The sequence below is a fragment of the Otolemur garnettii genome, unplaced genomic scaffold, assembly GCF_000181295.1.
Source record: "Otolemur garnettii isolate 467f Iridium unplaced genomic scaffold, OtoGar3 scaffold00125, whole genome shotgun sequence".
Lineage (NCBI taxonomy): Eukaryota > Metazoa > Chordata > Mammalia > Primates > Galagidae > Otolemur > Otolemur garnettii.
Window position 1 is genome coordinate 5,931,760 of NW_003852520.1, and position 19,424 is coordinate 5,951,183.

Genomic DNA, 19,424 nt, shown 5'->3' on the forward strand with positions numbered 1-19,424 from the left:
CATGCACGCTGCCGGAACGATCCCAAGCACGTCCCTCCCCTAATAGGTCGGAACTAAAAGGAAAAGTGTCACGGTCCTTAGCAAATGACTTCCTTGTTACCATGGTAAAGCCGCTGCCGCTGTCTTTATTGTGGTTAACAAGTGCTTGCGACAGCCACATGAAAGAATAAGGAAGTCTACAGGATAAACGTTTTGAAATCGGCCTAGACCCGCCCGTATCCGTCTCACACCCGAATTATTCTCAGGCTGTAGCTCCGCCCAGAGGGCGGTTAGTCCTCGCACGGACGTACCACGCACTTGCGGCTGGGCGCAACGGCGCCAGAGGAGGGGCCTTGCGTCCGCCCCGCCCATGCGTTTCCGGCTCTTGCGCCATACAAAAGCGTGGTCCGCGCAGGGCTCGTGCTCAGTACGGAAGTGTGCTTTGGTGCACCGGAAGACGCTGAGAGGGAGCTATGGCGGGTATGACGGTTAGAGACCCTGCGGTGGATCGTTCTCTACGTTCTGTGTTTGGTGAGAAGTATTCCTTGGAGCCAAGCATCGGGGAGGGACAGAAAAAGGCAGGGAATGGCGAGGAACGCCTCTCTGCGCCTCCAATCTGAAGAAACACCACAGGTGTTGGGTCGAGCGTGCGACTCTTTACCTCTCCTGTGAGGCGGCCAACCAGGTGGATTCGTAGGCCGAGATGCGCTCCTTCCCCAGAGGTTTCCTAGGTTTTCCACAGTTTCATTGAGGACGTTAGACTACCGTCTAACTTTATATGCGTTTATCCATGAGGTGCATGGCAGGAGTACCTCACTGTCCCGTACTATTCTCACCCCGCTCCCACAGAATACTGAGGATATAGAGCCACTTCCTCCCTTTTTATTTTTATTTTTTTGAGACGAAGTTTGTCGCCCTCAGTAGTGTGCCGTGGCGTCACAGGTCACAGCAACCCCAAAGTCTTGGCCTGATGCGATTTTTTTTTTTTTACCTCAGCCTCCCAAGTAGCAGGGACCACAGGCGCCCACCACAACCCCCGGCTAATTTTTTAGAGACGAGGTCTCCCTCTGGCTCAGGCTGGTCTCGAACCTGTGAGCTCAGGCCTCGGCCTCCGCCTCCCAGAGTGCTAGGATTACAGATGTGAGCCACTGCGCCCGGTCCCGGCTTTTTTGCAGTTTTTAGCCGGGGCTGAGTTTGAACCCGCCACCTCCAGCATATGGGGCTGGCGCCCTACTCCTTTGAGCCACAGGCGGCGCCACCGGCTTTTTTTTTTTTTTTTCATAGAGACGGCGTCTCGCTTTAGCTCTGGCTAGTCTCGAACTCGTCAGCTCAGGCTGTCCGCCCACCTCGGCCTCCCGAAGTGCTGAGATTACAGGCGTGAGCCACCGTGCCTGGCTCAGTTTCACTCCTTAGCACGAGTGAGACCCCATCTCTAAAAATAGATAAGCGGGCGCCTGTAGCCCTAGCTACTTAGGAGACTGAGGCAAGAGAATCGCTTGAGCCCAAGAGTTAGGGGTTGCTGTGAGATATGAAGCCATGGCATTCTACCAAGGGCGACAAAGCGAGTCTCTGTCTCAAAAAAATAAAATAAAAAAATAGCTAGGTGTTGTGGTGGGCGTCTGTAGTCCCAGCTACTTAGGAGGCTGAGGCAAGAGAATTGCTTGAGCCCAAGAGTTTGAGGTTGCTGTGAGCTATGACATCACAGCACTATACCAAGGGTGACAAAGTAAGACTCTGTCTAAAAAAAAAAAAAAAAAGAAAAGAAGAGAAACTAATATGAGTAACCTTTTTAGCCAAAATAAGTTGTTTTTTTAAAGTATGTGCAGTTATTTTAAAGCACTTTTAAAATGGACATGATAAAACAATTTCAGAAAACGTTTTAAACATCCTCTGGTTCACGATCATTCTTCCTTAATTGTGGGTATGTGTGGAAATACGGGCATATGCACCTGTTTTAAAAATCATAACATTGACATTTTTAGTAGTCATCTATAAGACTTGCAGACCTTCAGGTAGATACCAATGGCTAAGTATTATCGCCAAAGTTAAGGAAAATGTGATATTTGTCAAATCAAGCTGCAAACTAACATTTAGGAACACCTATAGCTCTTATATTTAGTCTCAGTGGTATAGATCTTTTATTAAGAAGTCTAAAGGAATATGATGGGATTGGGAGAACACAATCTTGAGCCACTTGTTATATATTCACTATATATGAATAGTGTACTGTTTATTTAATCTCTAAAGATCTAGGTTGCAAACTTAGAATTTTAATATTACTTGTTCTCTTCCTTAGTGGGGAACATTCCTTATGAAGCTACTGAAGAGCAGTTGAAGGACATCTTTTCTGAGGTTGGACCTGTTGTTAGTTTCAGGTGAGATCCCCTTTTACTTCTTGGTGAGAACTTCTTAAAAATCACCACAAATTTGGCTTTTAGTAATAATGGCAGAGTTTTTGTTTTTGAGACAGAGACTCACTTTATTGCCTTTGGTAGAGTGCTGTGGTGTCACAGCTCACAGCAACCTCCAACTCTTGGGCTTAAGCACTTCTCTTGCCTCACTCTCCCAAGTAGCTGGGACTACAGGTGCCCCCCACAACACCTGGCTATTTTTTTTTTGTTGCAGTTGTCATTGTTTTAGCTGGCCTAGGCTGGATTCCAACTGGCCAACTTCAGTGTATGTGGCTGGCGCCGTAACCGCTTGCTTCGGCAGCTGAGCCAGTGGCAGAGTTTTTTACTGGTGACATATCACATGTATTTTATTTTTGTAACTGCTTGTTTTGTTTGTTTCTTCAGACAAGTATCACTGTATCACCCAGGCTGGTCTTAAACTCCTGGCCTCAAATGATCCTCCATCCCCAACCTCCCAAGTAGTTGAGACTATAGGCGTATGTCACTGCACTCAGCTAATATTTAAAAAATTTTTTAGTGATGGGGTTTTGCTGTGTTGCCCAGGCTGGTCTTGAACATCTGGCCTCAAGTAATCTTCCTGCCTCTATAATAGCTTTATCGAGATATAATTCACATGTTCTCCAATTCATATTCATTCTTACCTAAAAGATATTTTTTTTGTTAAAAATGTTTTTAAAAATATTTTAGTGAGGCAGTCACAGTTAAAAGGTTTTTATCATTTTTTCTTTTTCTTTTTCTTTTTTTTTTTTTGAGTCAGGGTCACACTATGTGGCCCTCGGTAGAGTGCGTGTCATCACAGCTCACAGCAAGTGTCATCACAGCTCACAGCAACCTCAAACTCTTGGGCTTAAGCGATTCTCTTGCCTCAGCCTCCCAGGTAGCTGGAATTACAGGCACCCGCCGCAGCACCTGGCTACTTTTCAGTTGCACTTGTCATTGTTGTTCAGTAGGCCCAGGCTGGGCTCGAACCCACCTGTCTCGGTGGATGTGGCCAGTGCCCTAGTCACTGAGCTATGGGTGCCACCACAAGGTTTTTATCTTATAGTAGGTCAAATTAGAGCATGGAACCATCAACAGGAACCCTGTATGTGTAAACATGTGTGCCTAATACTTGGTTCTGCTCTCTAGATTGGTATATGATAGGGAGACAGGAAAGCCAAAGGGATATGGCTTCTGTGAATACCAAGACCAAGAGACAGCCCTTAGTGCCATGCGGAACCTGAATGGGCGTGAATTCAGTGGGAGAGCCCTTCGAGTTGACAATGCTGCCAGTGAAAAGAACAAAGAAGAGCTGAAGAGTAAGTATATTCTGAAGTTGTATGCAATTTAAATTAGAAAAGATGTAACAAAGAAGATTTTCTGTTTTATATCTTAAATATGCTGAAATGAGTATCCACACAGGTTCTTTACTTAACCAACCTGAGTTGCCAGAGTTAGGAAAATATATATCTTTGAGAAACAGGTAAAGTTAACTTTAGAAATCTTTCAATTGCCAAGGAGTTGATTTCTTATTAAAATGAATTCAGGTTCACCAATGCATTAGTAGTGTTAACTATATCATTGCCACACCTAAGGCTGTGTTGCCAGATGTGTAACTGGTATTATGATGTGTAGGAGGTACTAAGACATTTCTATGGCTCTCTTTTTCATGAGGTTATATAATAGGTTCCAGGAATTTTTTAAATTAGCTTTTTTTTTTTTTTTGAGACCGAGTCTTCTTACTCTGTTGCCCTGGGTAGAATGCTGTGGCTTCATAACTCACAGCAACCTTAAACTTTTGGGCTTGAGCAATCCTCTTTCCTAAGCCCCCTGAATAGCTGGGACTACAGGCACCAAACATGTAGCACCCAGCTACTTTTTCTTTTTTTTTATTTTTTTATTTTTTATTATTATTTTTTTTTTTTAGTAAAGACAAGGTCTCACTCTTGCTCAGGCAGGTCTCAAAACTCCTGAGCTCAAGCAATCCACCTGCCTTAGCTCCTGGAGTTCTAGGATTATAGGCATAAGCCACTGCACCTACCCTAGCATCTTCTTCTGTTTATTCTAGAATTATAAGCATGAGCCACTGCACCTACCCCTGCATCTTTTTCTGTTTAATACTTCACCTCTGAAATGACTTGTCAAAAGAAGTTAATATGTATAATTCTCTAATTTAGGTTAACATTGTCCAGCTGTGTGATAATGGCCCCAGTCTTCCTCTGAGAACAGGAAATATATTCTTTCCTTCACAGAATCAAGGGAGTTTCAATTTATTTCTGAGCTTCAGGGAATTTAAAGTTATCAGCTAGGTCTTGCAGCAGACCTAGAAAGTACTCTTTGAAATGATTTAGCTTTTTGTTTTGCCTCACTAACTTTCTTGTACTTTCTTCCCAATTAGGCCTTGGCACTGGGGCCCCTGTCATTGAGTCACCTTATGGAGAGACCATCAGTCCTGAGGATGCCCCTGAGTCTATTAGCAAAGCAGTTGCCAGTCTTCCACCAGAGCAGATGTTTGAGCTGATGAAACAAATGAAGGTGAGAGGAGGCATTAGGTTATGAATAAAGCAAATTACATCAGATTTTTAAAGGGGTTAACTGATAAAATTAATGGGATTATTTTCCTGAGCTCAAATAGAAATTGTCTATAGACTACCATTTCTTGCCACTCCAATATTCTGCATGTGCACAGAATATTTTACATTTTGTACAGAGAGCTTTCTATTTTTATACGTGAATATAACTACCCAAATAATCCAACTGGGTTTTTGTGGCGCATAGATATTTAGATACTGAAATTGGGCTTTTTTCGTATTATAATATTTGAAATGCTACTTCCTTCTCTTGCCTACTATGACCAAAATTTTTTGTACCATGCAAAACTAATGGTAACTTAAAAGAGCCTGTAGAATATTACATTTCTCAGATGGAAATGGCTCTAAATCACTATCAATTTCTAGGTAATAAATACTGTACCTGATGATGAATCTGCTTACCTTCTCAGCTCTGTGTCCAGAATAGCCCCCAGGAAGCACGGAACATGTTGCTTCAGAACCCTCAGTTGGCTTATGCATTGCTGCAAGCACAGGTAGTGATGAGAATTGTGGATCCAGAGATTGCCCTGGTGAGTGCTTCTTGTTCTTGTACTAAATGATAGGGTAAATCTTGAGTGGGATAGGAACTACATGATAGCTTTGTTAAACAGGCAGTTCATAGGTTTCTCTTTTCACTTTTTAGAAAATTCTGCATCGCCAGACAAATATCCCAACGCTGATTGCAGGCAACCCTCAGCCAGTCCATGGTGCTGGGCCTGGCTCAGGATCCAGTGTGTCAATGAACCAGAATCCTCAGGGCCCTCAGGCCCAGTCTTTGGTAGGGCTTTATATCCCTTAACATTTCTTTTATCTGTCTTAGATATCATTTTCTTTTTAGGAGAATATATTGAAAGAAGAATGGTCAGGAACCAGAGATGATAATTTCAATTTCCAGGCATAAAAACAATTTCCAGGTTGCAAAGCACATGGATGCAACAGTTAAATAAACTACACATATCAATATGAATTACTTTCAAAAACATAGTTCCATATAAAGAGTTAAGGATGGCTCAGCGCCTGTGGCTCAAGTGGCTAAGGCGCCAGCCGCATACACCTAGGGTGGAGGGTTTGAATCCCCAGCCCAGACCCACCAAACAATAATGACGGCTACACCCAAAAAATAGCCAAGCGTCGTGGCAGGCGCCTATAGTCCCAGCTACTTGGGGGGCTGAGGCAGGAAACTCGCTTGAGCCCAGGAGTTGGAGGTTGCTGTGAGCTGTGATGCCACAGCACTCTACCCAGGGAGACAGCTTGAGGCTCTGTGTCAAAAAAAGTGTTAAGGATGAACTGGGGTACATGGTATGCAGACATAACTCATAATACTGTACAGAAGTGAAACTTCTGTGAATGTAGAAGCATTTCCTAAATCTGGGATATATGTCTGCATAAATCTCAAAAATAATGTTGAGAGAGTTGCAGAAGAACATATTGGATGTGTAATGATTCATCTAAGATTTTAAAACATTTCATGGACAGTGCCTATGGCTCAAAAGAGTAGGGCACTGGCACCATTTACCAAAAGTGGTGGGTTCAAACCTAGTCCCGGTCAAAAACTAAAAAAAAAAAAAAAAAAAAATCTCTTAAGACTTTTTAGTGATTGTCTAAGGAGAAAGTGGTACAAGATACCATTGAGGAAAACCATACAGGAGATTTAATTTATTTGCTAAGCTGGGTGGCTTTTTTATTTTTCGTGTAACTTGTATATCTGTACTTTTTCATACTAAATAATAAAAAGGCCTCCTAAAAGTTAATATAAATAGAAACATTTTTTGTAATTGGAAGACAGAATATATTTTGGGCTTTACAGACCATAGGATCTCTGTCACAGATGCTCTGCTCTAGTAGTATGAAATCAGCCAAAGATGATACATAAATAAGTGTGTGGTTGTGTTCCAATAATACTTTATTTGTAAAACAGGCAGTGAACCCCATTTGGCCCATGGACCATAGTTTTCCAACCACCTCTCTAAATACTTTTTCAGAGATAGTGAAGAAATAAACTAAGGCCCAGAGAGGTTAGCTAATCCAGAAATAACACAATTGTAAGTGACATATCTAATTCTGAACCTGTTTTTTTCTCAGCCAGTTTTCTCTTAAGACCATTTTCCTAAATAGATTAATATTTTCTGTTTTAGTGTTTTGTGTTTTCTAGGCACATATGTGATTTTTTATAACTTAGCTTTTTTTTTTAATTTATTGAGCTCTTTATCCAAAGAACCACTCAGTTTTCTGGGGAATACACTGATGAAAAGGTAACATTCCCTTTCCCTCAAGGAGCTTTAGTGTAGCATTAAAAATGTTTTCATTCTCCCCAAACCAGAATTCTATCCAAGATTAGTTAAGTTTATAAAATTTTTTTGTTTTTAAAAATGGGGACTACAAGCAGTTGTTGGTTTTTGTTTCTGTTTTTTTTTTTTTTAAGTCCCAGTCTTTTTCTTCTTGAGATTTTTTGTTGTTGGTGGTTGGTTGGTTGGTTTTTTTGGTGGGTTTTTTTTTTTTTTTTTTTGCAGTTTTTGGCCAGGCCAGGTTTGAACCTTCTACCTCTGGTATATGGGGCCGGTGCCCTACTCCTTGAGCCACAGGCACCACCCTCTCATCTTGAGCTTTTTGGGGGGGGCAGGTCTTTTTTACTTTGTTTTGCACTTACTGCCCGGGCCTCAGTCAGGAAATCAACAGTAGTGCTATGTGCTATCTTGCCACACAGATAAGACTTGTAAATTTCTACATTTAGAATATGTTTCATCTTAACTGTGTTCCGTGTAACCAGACTCATGATATGTATTACAACTTGCTTCTGTGGATTTCAAAGTATGTGATAAATCTAATGCTACCTAAAACATGCTGTACAAAAAGAATGTTTAGTGAAATATTTGGGGTCATCAATTTGAAAAGGTCTAAAATTGGACTTAGTGTATTGAGTCTCCACAGAAGCATGAACATAACTGATTTTTTTCTTGGGCAGGGTGGAATACATGTCAATGGTGCACCTCCTCTGATGCAGGCTTCTATGCAGGGTGGAGTTCCAGCTCCAGGGCAAATAGCAGCTGCTGTCACAGGACCTGGCCCTGGTTCCTTAGCTCCTGGAGGTAAGTTTCATTTAAAGTTTCCACCACTTCAGTACTTACTAAACTTTTGTGGTATTTACTGTGAAAATGCAGCCAAATTATGATGTGGTAATGGGATACTGATATAAAATTGATACACAGGCAGAAAATATACAGGATGGCCATAAAGTTTGTGTGCAATTGCACACATGAACTTTATGGTTCCCCTGTATGTCCTAGATGGAGAAATTAGTTGTTTTTTATATACAAATCTTATGTATCTGATTATGAGAGCAGGGAAAGAGACAGTAAAGTAGAAGAGCACATAATAATAAAACTTCCAAATTAAAAAGGGAGAAAATGGAATGAATGGAAACTAAATCAAGCCAGCAAAAATAAAGGAAAGGCCAATGTAAAGTTAGTAATAAACAGAATAAGATAAAGGAATAAAAACTCGTAATTCTGATAAATATAAATGGACCAAATTTCTTCCATTATAAACCAGAGACTATTACATTAGGTTAAAAAGCTCAGGAAGAAAACACACACACACACAAAAAAAATGACCACATTTGTTATTATGTAAAGGATAACATAAAATTGTATTTCAACAAACAGACCAAGCAACAAAAGGAAAAAGAAAAATTTAAAAATTATACACATTCCTTGAAAGTATGTAGATAGGCAATAGCGTATTGCCATTACACTTGTAACTTTTCATTATTAAACATTGGCAACTTAAAAAGTTAAGTGAAATAGCAATTTTCCATATGCAACACCTGTATGAACGCATAATATATTATCAATATATATTTAAAGTTTTTTATGCAACAAACTTGTTAACTAATCTAGGTTAGATTGATTATAACACTATTAATGAGGAATAATTTAGGTCTTTATTCTGTTTTGTAGAGAAATCAGTCTGCAGAGGAAAGTTGATGAGGACTGGAAGAAGAGAGTTTTCTGTTTAGTAGAGACGGGTCTTGTGCTTGCTCAGCTGGCCTCAAACTGCTGAGCTCAAGTGATCCTCCGGCCTTGGCTTCCCAGAGTGCTAGGATTACAGGTGTGAGCCACTACACCCAGCCAGAAGAAGAGATTTTTAAAGAAATTTCAGTAAACTCAGTATTTTCATTTACTTCATCTTAGTAGAGATACAGTTACATTTTTTGAGTTATAAGTGCCTAACGTACCTTAAAATATCACACGTTATAATTAATTGATCCTACTGCATATGACAGGTATGCAATCCATGATATGAAGTTTATTAAATGAATTGATAAACACTTAGATTTTTCTGTACTCTGTTCAGTGAAACAAGTATACTGATGATACACCTGGATGTCATAGCAATGTACAATTACTGTAAAAGTTTCTAAACGTCTACTCTCCATTTCTATACTCGTTATGAACTATTAATGTATAGTTTATAGATCAGTACCATCTGTAGACCACAGTTTGCGTAATACTGTCCTGGTGTACAAAAAATACGAACACAAAGGAATTGAATAGTAGAATCAATAAGATTTATTTACTATGTAAAGGGAGCCTTATGTTTATTGACTAGAGAATATACTCCCCACCTCTCCAATGACCATGGAACGGTTAGAAAACAAAAAAAAGACCATTACATATGGTACTTAGCCATAAAATTTTAACAAATTCAAAAACGTGGAAATTCTACAGACCATATTCTTTGATTATAAGCCAATAAAATTAGAAGTAATTAAAAGGTGGCCAGGTGTGGTGGCTCATGCCTGTAATCCTAGCACTCTGGGAGGCCAAGACAGGTGGATTGCTTGAGCTCAAGAGTTTGAGACAAGCCTGAGCAAGAGCAAAATCCTGTCTCTATTAAAAATAGAAAAACTAGTCAGGTGTTGTGGTGGGTACCTGTAGTCCCAGCTACTTGTTAGAAGGTGGATCACTTGAACCTTGAGTTTGAGGTTGCTGTGAGCTATTAAGCAACGGCATTTTACATAGGACAGCAGAGTAAGACTCTGTCTCAAAATAATTAAAATGTGACTAGGAAAAAAACTTGGAAAATTGAGGAACATACTGTAGGTAATCCTTGAATTAAAGAGAAAGGAAAAAAATTATAAATTATCTAAAAGAAGTATGTATACTTCATTCAAAAAAGTATAGGAAATAGGGAAGGCAGTGTTTAAAGGGAAATGAATATCTTTAAATGCCTATATTAAAAAATTAAGGAATTCACCCTGGTATGGTGGCTCACACCTGTAACCCCTAGCACTTAGGGAGGTCAAGGCAGGAGGATTGCTTGAGGCCAATTCAAGACCAGCCTGAGAACAAAGCAAGGCCCCATCTCTGAAAAAATATATTTTAAAGTTTAAAACTCCTCTAGAATTTTTCAGATAATCCTGTTCAAAACTCTTTGACAGTGATAAGAAAGAAGCAAACAACCTAGTAAAGTAGGCAAAGAAAATGAATAGGCACTTCATAGGAAAATAAATCCGGCTTGGCGCCTGTGGCTCAAGTGGCTAAGGTGCCAGCCACGTATGCCCAAGGTGGCGGGTTCGAATCCAGCCCAGGCCCGCCAAACAACAATGATGGCTGCAACCAAAAAATAGCGGGGCGTTGTGGTGGGCGCCTGTGGTCCCAGCTACTTGGGAGGCGCAGACAGGAGACTCGCTTGAGCCCAGGAGTGGGAGGTTGCTGTGAGCTGAGATGCCACGACACTCTACCCAGGGGGACAGCTTGAGGCTTCTGTCTAAAAAAAAAGAAAAGAAAAGAAAAATAAATCCAAATAGCCAAAAAAATAACCAAATTTATTTACAGTTCGTTGGATTACAAATTAAGTAATGAGATTTTACTTAAACCCATCAGACTAGCAAAAATTTCAAAGAGAGATGGCTCTTAATATGGGTGGGGAAAATGGTATTTATACACTAAGAAATGTGAAGTTTTTTAGCCTTTTGAGAAAGTAGTCTAACATTAAAAGTTCATACATTTTGATCCACCAATTCCACTTATTGGAATCTAGCCCATTCAAATGATGACATTGTTCAGTGATAGTGCATAATATGAGAAATAATGCTCATAATATCTTCTGTCATTCCTTTCCTCAGATACTAAATTTTTATATTACTTATGGGATTTGTTGGGATACAGTGAACACAGAATGTTAACAGCTAGAAAAAAGCTTTGAAATCATTTAGACCAGTGTTTTTCAAATTTTATTGTGTATTAAAATCTCCTGAAGGACTTACAAAATGCCGATAGCTAGTCCCTACCCCCAGACTAATTCAGGAGGTATAAGGTAGGGCCCCAAGAATTTATAGTTCTAATAAATTCCTTGATGATACTGATGCTCCTTATCTGGGGACCACATTCTGAGAACCACTGGTACAGACCAACTTAACAAGTGAGGAAGGCTTGGAATGTATTAATTAAGTCATTTTTTCAAGATTACAATTATTTAGTGGCAAGGGCAGGACTAGCACACAGTTCTTTGGGATCTTAATCTATAGCTCTTTGGTGCTTGGCATGTTAAATGGAATAGGAGAATGTGATATATACTTGCTATCTTAAGGAAGTACTAATGAACTGCAAATAGACCAGATTGTCTTTTCTCCTCACTATCAGTATTTATTTCTCCTTTGAGGAAAAGAGAACTAGGAACTATTGCTATATGGAAAGGACCAAACAAGGACTTGTGGTACATGATTATTTATATAGTAGTCGTTATGCCCCAGCTGGTTACGGTAGACCAGTGTCTCCTTTCCATATCATATTTTGCAATGACACTGCTATCCTGAAATGAAATACACAAGTGATGTAACCTGTATAGCGTGATTTTAAAAAAATTAGTATATGGCGGCGCCTGTGGCTCAGTGAGTAGGGCGCCAGCCCCATATACCGAGGGTGGCAGGTTCAAACCCGGCCCCAGCCGAACTGCAACCAAAAAATAGCTGGATGTTGTGGCAGGCACCTGTAGTCCCAGCTACTCGGGAGGCTGAGGCAAGAGAATTGCTTAAGCCCAGGCGTTGGAGGTTGCTGTGAACTGTGTGATGCCAGGGCACTCTACCAAGGGCCACGAAGTGAGACTCTGTCTCTACAAAACAAAAAAAAAATTAGTATAATGGCCTAACTATAATACAGAGGACAAGTAAAAGGACATTAATAATAAAAATAATTTTTTGTCTCGGTGCCCGTAGCTCAGTGGTTAGGGCACCAGCCTTGTACATCGAGGCTGGCAGGTTCGATCCCAGCTTGGGCCAGCTAAAACGACGACAACTGAAGCAACAACAACAAAATATCTGGGTGTTGTGGCAGGCACCTGTAGTCCAGCTACTTGGGAGGCTGAGGCTAGAGAATCGCTTAAGCCCAGGAGTTTGAGGTTGCTGTAAGCTGTGACACCATAGCACTCTACCCAGGGCAACAGCTTGAGACTCTGTCTCAAAAATAATAATAATAAAAATTTTTAATATGCAAGTATTTGGGCATGACTTCACTATAAAACAAAATGTAGTAATCAGGTGCTTGCACCCATATACCATGATGTAAAAGCTAAAAATGTTGACAGGCAGGACACAGTGGCTTAGACCTATAATCTCAGCACTGTAGGAAGACTGATCATTTGAGACTAGCCTGGACAACATAGTGAAACTCTGTCTCTACCAAAAAAAAAAATGTAGACAAATACCAGCATGTTGTTTTGACAACTCAAATGCCATAAGGACAGTTGACATTGGTGATGTTTTTTTCTGAAGTGGTAAAATCTCATGATAAAGTTCTTAAAACAAATATTAGTAATTGCATTTCTGGAATATTCAGTGATATATATATATATTATATATTTAAAAACAATGGAGAGAACCTTTGTGTTTACAAATAAAACTAATTTATTAAAGTTCTAAGTTCAGATTTTTATTTGTGTGACTGTTCAGTGAGATACTTAAAAGGTTTGCAAGAAAGAAGTCAATTCTTAATTTTGTGGGATGGCCTCATACATTGTAGGACATCTAGCACCTTCTCATTCAATACTGGCCATCCCTCCACAAATCTTTGTCACAACCAAAACAGTATACCCTCACATTTACAAAATACCCCAAGAACAGGACTGCCTCCCATGAGAGGAGGGAGGTCCATGGGTAAGTGGTATTGCTTTCCTGTATTTTTTTTCCAGCTGCAGAGAGTTTATTTGGGAGGTGATGCCAGGAACCAGAAGGGCAAGGAAGGTAGAGAGGGAATAAAGCCAGTAGAGGGGCACTGCCCAGCTGGGCAGCTAGGGCTCCATCTCCCTGGGGACTCCAGGGAGGCAGACAGCACATGCCTTGGGATGTTCCCTCAAAAGATGGGAGGCTGGGATGACCAACTTCCTGGTTCATGACTGCCTTTATGCTCTGGCTGTACCTGCTTATGAGCAAAGCAGTCATCTGGGGCTTTGGAGAGATCCCTGAGGCAGAGGAGCATGGAGACCTCACTGAGTATGCTTGTGAGGGGGACACTGGCAACATGCACAGAGGTGGTAGCCAGAGCTGCATGCAAATTGGGGGTGGGCAAGAGGGTGGGGTAAGCAGGACAGTGTGTGCTCCATTTGCATGACCACTCTTGGAGGGAGAGGGTGTGAGGGACTGAGATTGCAGAGCGTGTACCTGGGTCAGACACACCATGGGGCTTTTTCTCCATTGTTTCTCTTAAAACCACCAAGGTGAGCTCAAGACCCCCAGAGAAGAGGTGTTACAGCTACACCCGAGCAGTCGTTCTGGGCTCCCTGCCTGGGCAGTGCCATCCACCATGGGGCCTCAGCCCTCCACTTCCCTCACCCATGGTATCTCTCAAAAAGGAGTGTCAATATCAGGAGAGAGGATTCAGTGGCTGAGTAAGTCTGGGAAACCCTATATTTTCTGAAATTCACATAGTAAAGGGCCTGAGTCCTGTAGCCTAGAAATGAGTTTCACTTTGTTCAATTTAGCATTTACCTTTCTTGATTGATGGAGCATCAGCTTTGTAGCATCTGAGGAACATGCTTGGCGAAGCCTTAGTCTGTGGTATAGACCTTTCATTTTGTATAATTATAGTCATGGTTTCTGCTCTGCAGTGGAGACCTATACCTATTTATGCCTCTCATCTTCCCAGACAAAGCTCACATGCCACCTTGCTGCCCAGAGACTTCCTGACCCCCTCTGGTGTGCAAAGTCTCTCCTGAGAGCCAGGAGCTGCCTGTCCCTGCTCCTCTGCTCCACCTGGGGCCCTGCTGCCTTGCCTTGTTTGTAGTCTAACCTGTTGCAGCTCTTAGAAGGAACCCAATGCTTTGTGAATTAAGACTACACCAGCATGCATGCCTTCTCCCCACCAACCAGAGGCCCCTTTCTCCCCAGCCTGCCTGGGTGGCCCCATATGCCCTTCACTTCCCTCTTTCTTTTCAGTGAGTGAGGAAAATTCTCAAGATTAAACAGGGCTGTGTTTCTAGGGATGAAGTTGCCACACTGGTCACTTCTTACAGTCTAGTGAGCTCAGCAGCAAGGTGCCAGGCGCCAGACTGAAGACAGGAAGATTTTAGTGTTGTAGAGAGCAGCCTGATTACAAGCACTCGAATGTGATTCTTATGGTTGTTTGAGATGGGCTGGCCTTGGTGACTCTTGCTCCAGAATTAAACCTTGTCAGCATTCATTACAGCCAGTAACTGGTTTTCTTTTGACCCTGCTGAGATTACCTCCCTGCTTGTTCTTCCTAGCTGCAGTCGGTCCTTCACTTCTCCTTAAATTCTAGAGTAAACAAAAAGACAAAATCCATCCTAGTGGCAAGTACGGCCTTTGCATTGCAGAAAAGTGTCTTCCTTAGATGCCGGGGAGTTTTTCATTCTGGCACCCAGGGACATTTTAAGTTTGACAGGTCCCCCTTTTCTGCTAAATGGGGGACAGGTGAACATATTTTAGTGGTGCTAAAAGAGAATAATGGAGGAGGTTCTTTGTGTCATAAGTGTTCTTTGACTCTTCCTGGCCTTTTGCATAAAACTGTTCCCTCCAGCTTGGTCAGCCACCCTACTGCAGATCCCTTCTCCTATTTGATCCTCAGTTCTTCGTTTACAAAATGGAGCTAAGACCATAGGCCTCCTAGGGTTGTCAGGAGGATGAAATATAACCATATTTGGTATCCACAATGCCTGCCAGAGATAGGTAGGAACAAATGTGTTGGGGACACAGCCCCAAACTATCTGATGAGTTCCCTCCCAGTGGCTGGTGGAGACAAGAGAATGAGAGAAAAATGAAAAGTCAGAACTCAAAGAGAAAGTTTTAAGAGCATGCTGAGTTGGGGGTCTGTCTACCTTCAAAGCTTGAGGACTGTGGAACAGCCCCTTGCTCCAGGCTAGCTCCGTTTTTATTACACATATCATTGTTTTAATCATCAATCTAATGGGAGAAGGCTAAACCATTAGATCATAGTTCTTGTTGGACTTGGATTTTATTTTTTTATTTATTTTGTTTTTTGAGACAGAGTCTCACTTTGTGTCACGCTCAGTAGAGTGTCATGGCATCGTAGCTCACAGCAACCTCAAACTCTTGGGCTTAAGTGGTTCTCTTGCCTAAGTCTCCCTAGTCACTGGCACTAGAGGTGCATGCCATAACACCCGGGTATTTTTAGAGATGGGGTTTCACTCTGGCTCAGCCTGGTCTCAAACCTGTGAGCTCAGGCAATCCATCTGCCTCGGCCTCCCAGAGTGCTGGGATTACAGATGTGAGCCACCGTACCTGGCCTGTTTATATATCTTCCTGTGTTGTTTGTGTGTATGTGTGTTTGTGTATGAGAGAGAAAGATCATATTAGAGCTGATCCCCCCCCCCAACAAGGGCTTCCACTTTCTAACCAAACTATTTCCTTAACTATTTAATTAGACTGATTTACCTCTTACTGTTATTGCTCTAAGTTATTTATGATTGTAACAGAAGCAGAACATGGGACAGTTAGACTCTTCTTGGCCTTTTGCATATAGTCCAGGTGTTTGAACACGGTCTAAGAGCAGGATGTCAAAGCAGACCCCAATTAGACCACTCACATAAATCACAGGCTTGGCAATTAATATTTAGAAAGCCTTGTGCTCAGATGGTCTGGTTCTTCTTACCATAATGAGATGACAGAAGAAAGGAGATATTTTTCTCCTTATCTTTTCCTGAGAGACTTTCTTAATGAGGTTTACATTTTCTGCATTCCCTAACTCCTCAAAAGCACTCACTCTTCCTGAGAGGGCAGCCCTGCCAAGGCTGTGACCTGGGGAGGAGTTAAGTTCCAGCAAGATAGTCTTCTCATATTTAAGATAAAGGGCCAGGCTTCCAGGCAATGCATTTTGCACCAGATTTTGGGTTTCTCTGATCTACTTCTCTACTGTCTCTGTTCCCTTTTGCCTATCATCTGCAATCATTTTCTTATTCACTTCCTAACCTACTTATAATAAACAATTGAATATTGGTTTTAAGCTTATTAAACCATTATTTCTAGCAATGCAAACACATCAAGATATGACTCTTGGCTCGGCGCCTGTGGCTCAAGCAGCTAAGGCGCCAGCCACATACACCTAAGGTGGCGGGTTCGAATCCCCAGCCCGGGCCTGCCAAACAACAATGATGGCTGCAACCAAAAAATAGCCAGGCGTTGTGGCGGGCGCCTATAGTCCCAGCTACTTGGGAGGCTGAGGCAGGAGACTCGCTTGAGCCCAGGAGTTGGAGGTTGCTGTGAGCGTGATGCCATGGCACTCTACCCAGGGGGATAGCTTCAGGCTCAGTCTCAAAAAAAAAAAAAGATATGACTCTTAAGTACCCATATCTTCACCCTCACATGGAAATGCTACTGCTTTATTCCTTACAGTGGTTTGAGCACCTCACACCACACATTGCTAGGGTATTTAGAAGTCAGAGAGCAGCAATGATTATGAGTTCTAAGATATATGAGAAAGCACTCTATACACTGTAAAGCACCAGGCACAATCTCACCCCAATACCACCAGGTCTTCAGCGCACCCAATGATGTGGAAATAAATGGAGCCATGGAAAGGTGGGTCATTGATTTCTCAGCCCACAGAAATAATCTACAGTTTAGTGGTTCTAAGGCAGCAGTTCTCAACCTGTGGGCCATGACCCCTTTGGGGGTCGAACAACCCTTTCACAAGGGTCGCCTAAATACATCTTGCACATCAGATATTTACATTACGATTCATAACAGTAGCAAAATTACAGTTATGAAGTAGCAACAAAAACAGTTTTATGGTTGGGGGTCACCACAACATGAGGAACTATATTAGAAGGGGGTAGCATTAGGAAGGTTGAGAACCACTGTTCTAAGGTGTCTCTATGGAGGTAGTAGGATGATGATAAAGAACAAAAAGGCCATTGGAGCCTTACAGGCATGAGCTGAAAGCCTGGTGCTGCCACTTTACAGCTCCTGTGCTCTTGGGCATGTCAGGTTGCCTCTCCAGGCGCAGTCTGTTCATCTATCACATGGAACTGCTGTGTGCAGACTCTCAAGGTTGCAGGGTTCCAGTGAGGTCATGGGTATGGAAAGTGCTCTGGTAATAGGACATGGCTATAGGAATAGACCCAGAAGAAACTGTGATTTGCTGGGAAATGATCTAAATTTGGCCTGAGATGGTCTCAGTTCAAATCTAAGGTCGCTCTTTTACTGGCTCAGTGGCTTTAGGCAAGTCAGTTAGCTCCTGTTCTTTTAGCTTCTTCTCTGGTGTTTTATCCTGGATCAGTTGGGTTGGTTTTGGAAACATTTAACAGAAAAGCCCAGAGAATTATGTGATGATGAGAACTGCCATCACACAAACTAGTCTAAAGGTGTAAGGTGTTCAAGTGCTGGAGATTATCAGCAGGATGGTTGGTTCTAATTCTTTATGATTCTCTGGATTCTGGTTGTTGGACTGGTAGCAAAAGTGGCGGCAACAGCAACTGTCTGTTTTTCTCTATTATAGCAGATCTTCCTGCAAAGGTTTTGATAACCAGTACAATGAAGCATTCCTATTGAACTCACTTGTCTGTCACTGAATCATAAAGTATACTAACCCCGTTTTCTAATTGCTTTGTTGAATAGTTGTTAACCTTCTTTTGTAGATGTCTGTTTGTGGGCAGAACGAGAAAGTTTATAAACTTGGTTACTCTTCTAATTTTTCTTCCATTATCCTAATTTGTGTTTTTCTTGTCTGCCCTTTATCTTCTAGGAGGAATGCAGACCCAGGTTGGAATGCCAGGAAGTGGACCAGTGTCCATGGAACGGGGACAAGGTAAATAAATATGAATATCTGATTAACATGGGCTGGCCTTGGAAATGCTCCACATCTACACTAATAGGGCAACCACTAAACCACTGGTGGCTATTTAAATATTAAGCCAATCAAAATTATACTCAATTCCTTAGTCACGCTAGCTACATCCCAAGTGATTTATAGCCACATGTAGCTACTGGATACCAAATAAGACATTACAGATATGGAACTGTCATCACAGAAAGTTCTATTAGACAGTGCTGGTCTTGACTTTTCACCTAGTATTTCAGAGTCAGAGCTTTATAAGAATTGATGATGGAGCAAGTAGATCCTTTGTTTCCTAATGGTTTAGTGATTAAACTGACATTTTCTCTCTCATTCTATGGAAATCTCTTATCTGAGTAAGGAATTTCAATAATAAGCATGTAAATGTGTGGTGGGGCATATAGAAGACTAGATTAAATCCTAGCAAAAACTGAGAAGGGATCATAGTACTGTAAATCCTACTCAATAAGTGTCTGTTGTACTGTGGCAATAATCCTGTACACAACAGCAGCCACTACACCAAAATGTCCACGGTAGTTTTCCACATTACTGGAATTTGAAGGAAAAGAAAAGATAGCGGCTCAGTTGAAAACAAAGTTAGTAGGAGAGGATGAGAAAAAAGAAGGAACTGAGTGCATAAGTGCATCCTACTGCCAGGTATTTTAATATTCCCTAAACTACCTTGTGAGTTAAGTGGCAGTACTTCAGTTTTACAGGCAGAGATGGAAGCTTAGGGTTTTCAGTTACTCATGGGGACAAGGTAAGTTAAATACTAATATCTGGGTAATATGGACTGGATTTGGTGCTCTCATCCTCTCTTCCAACTAGTAAGTGGCAGATCTGAGATTCAGAAGTCTCTAACTCAAAAATCTGTCCTCTTTCTGTCACTCTACACTGCCTGTATTAACTTCCAAAAATATTTTTCAATGTCTTATACTCTTATTCGTTGGATTCCTGTGATGGGAAAAGACTGCTTTAGACAAGCATAGAGATGCTTAATTTTTTTCTTCTTACCATATGGCTTATAAGTGAAACTTGTTTAAAAAGTAAAACATGGCTCGGCGCCTGTGGCTCAAGCGGCTAAAGCGCCAGCCACATACACCTAAGGTGGCAGGTTCGAATCCCCAGCCCGGGCCCGCCAAACAACAATGATGGCTGCA

At 41.6% G+C, this 19,424-nt stretch overlaps 1 protein-coding gene across 2 annotated transcripts in view; it reads left to right on the forward strand.

Moving 5' to 3' along the window:
- Positions 1–394: 394 nt before the first annotated feature.
- CSTF2 (cleavage stimulation factor subunit 2) overlaps positions 395–19,424 on the forward strand; it is a 31,018-nt gene continuing 11,988 nt past the window's right edge. Inside the window, exons 1-8 of one of the 2 annotated variants that reach the window (XM_023517919.1) lie at positions 395–510; positions 2,276–2,354; positions 3,519–3,688; positions 4,768–4,904; positions 5,371–5,490; positions 5,604–5,738; positions 7,923–8,046; positions 18,175–18,237. In XM_023517919.1, coding sequence (XP_023373687.1) covers positions 453–510; positions 2,276–2,354; positions 3,519–3,688; positions 4,768–4,904; positions 5,371–5,490; positions 5,604–5,738; positions 7,923–8,046; positions 18,175–18,237 — 886 coding nt within the window. In that variant the 5' untranslated portion in view covers positions 395–452. The remainder of the gene's footprint in view (positions 511–2,275; positions 2,355–3,518; positions 3,689–4,767; positions 4,905–5,370; positions 5,491–5,603; positions 5,739–7,922; positions 8,047–18,174; positions 18,238–19,424) is intronic. The other variant, XM_023517920.1, reaches the window with a different exon arrangement.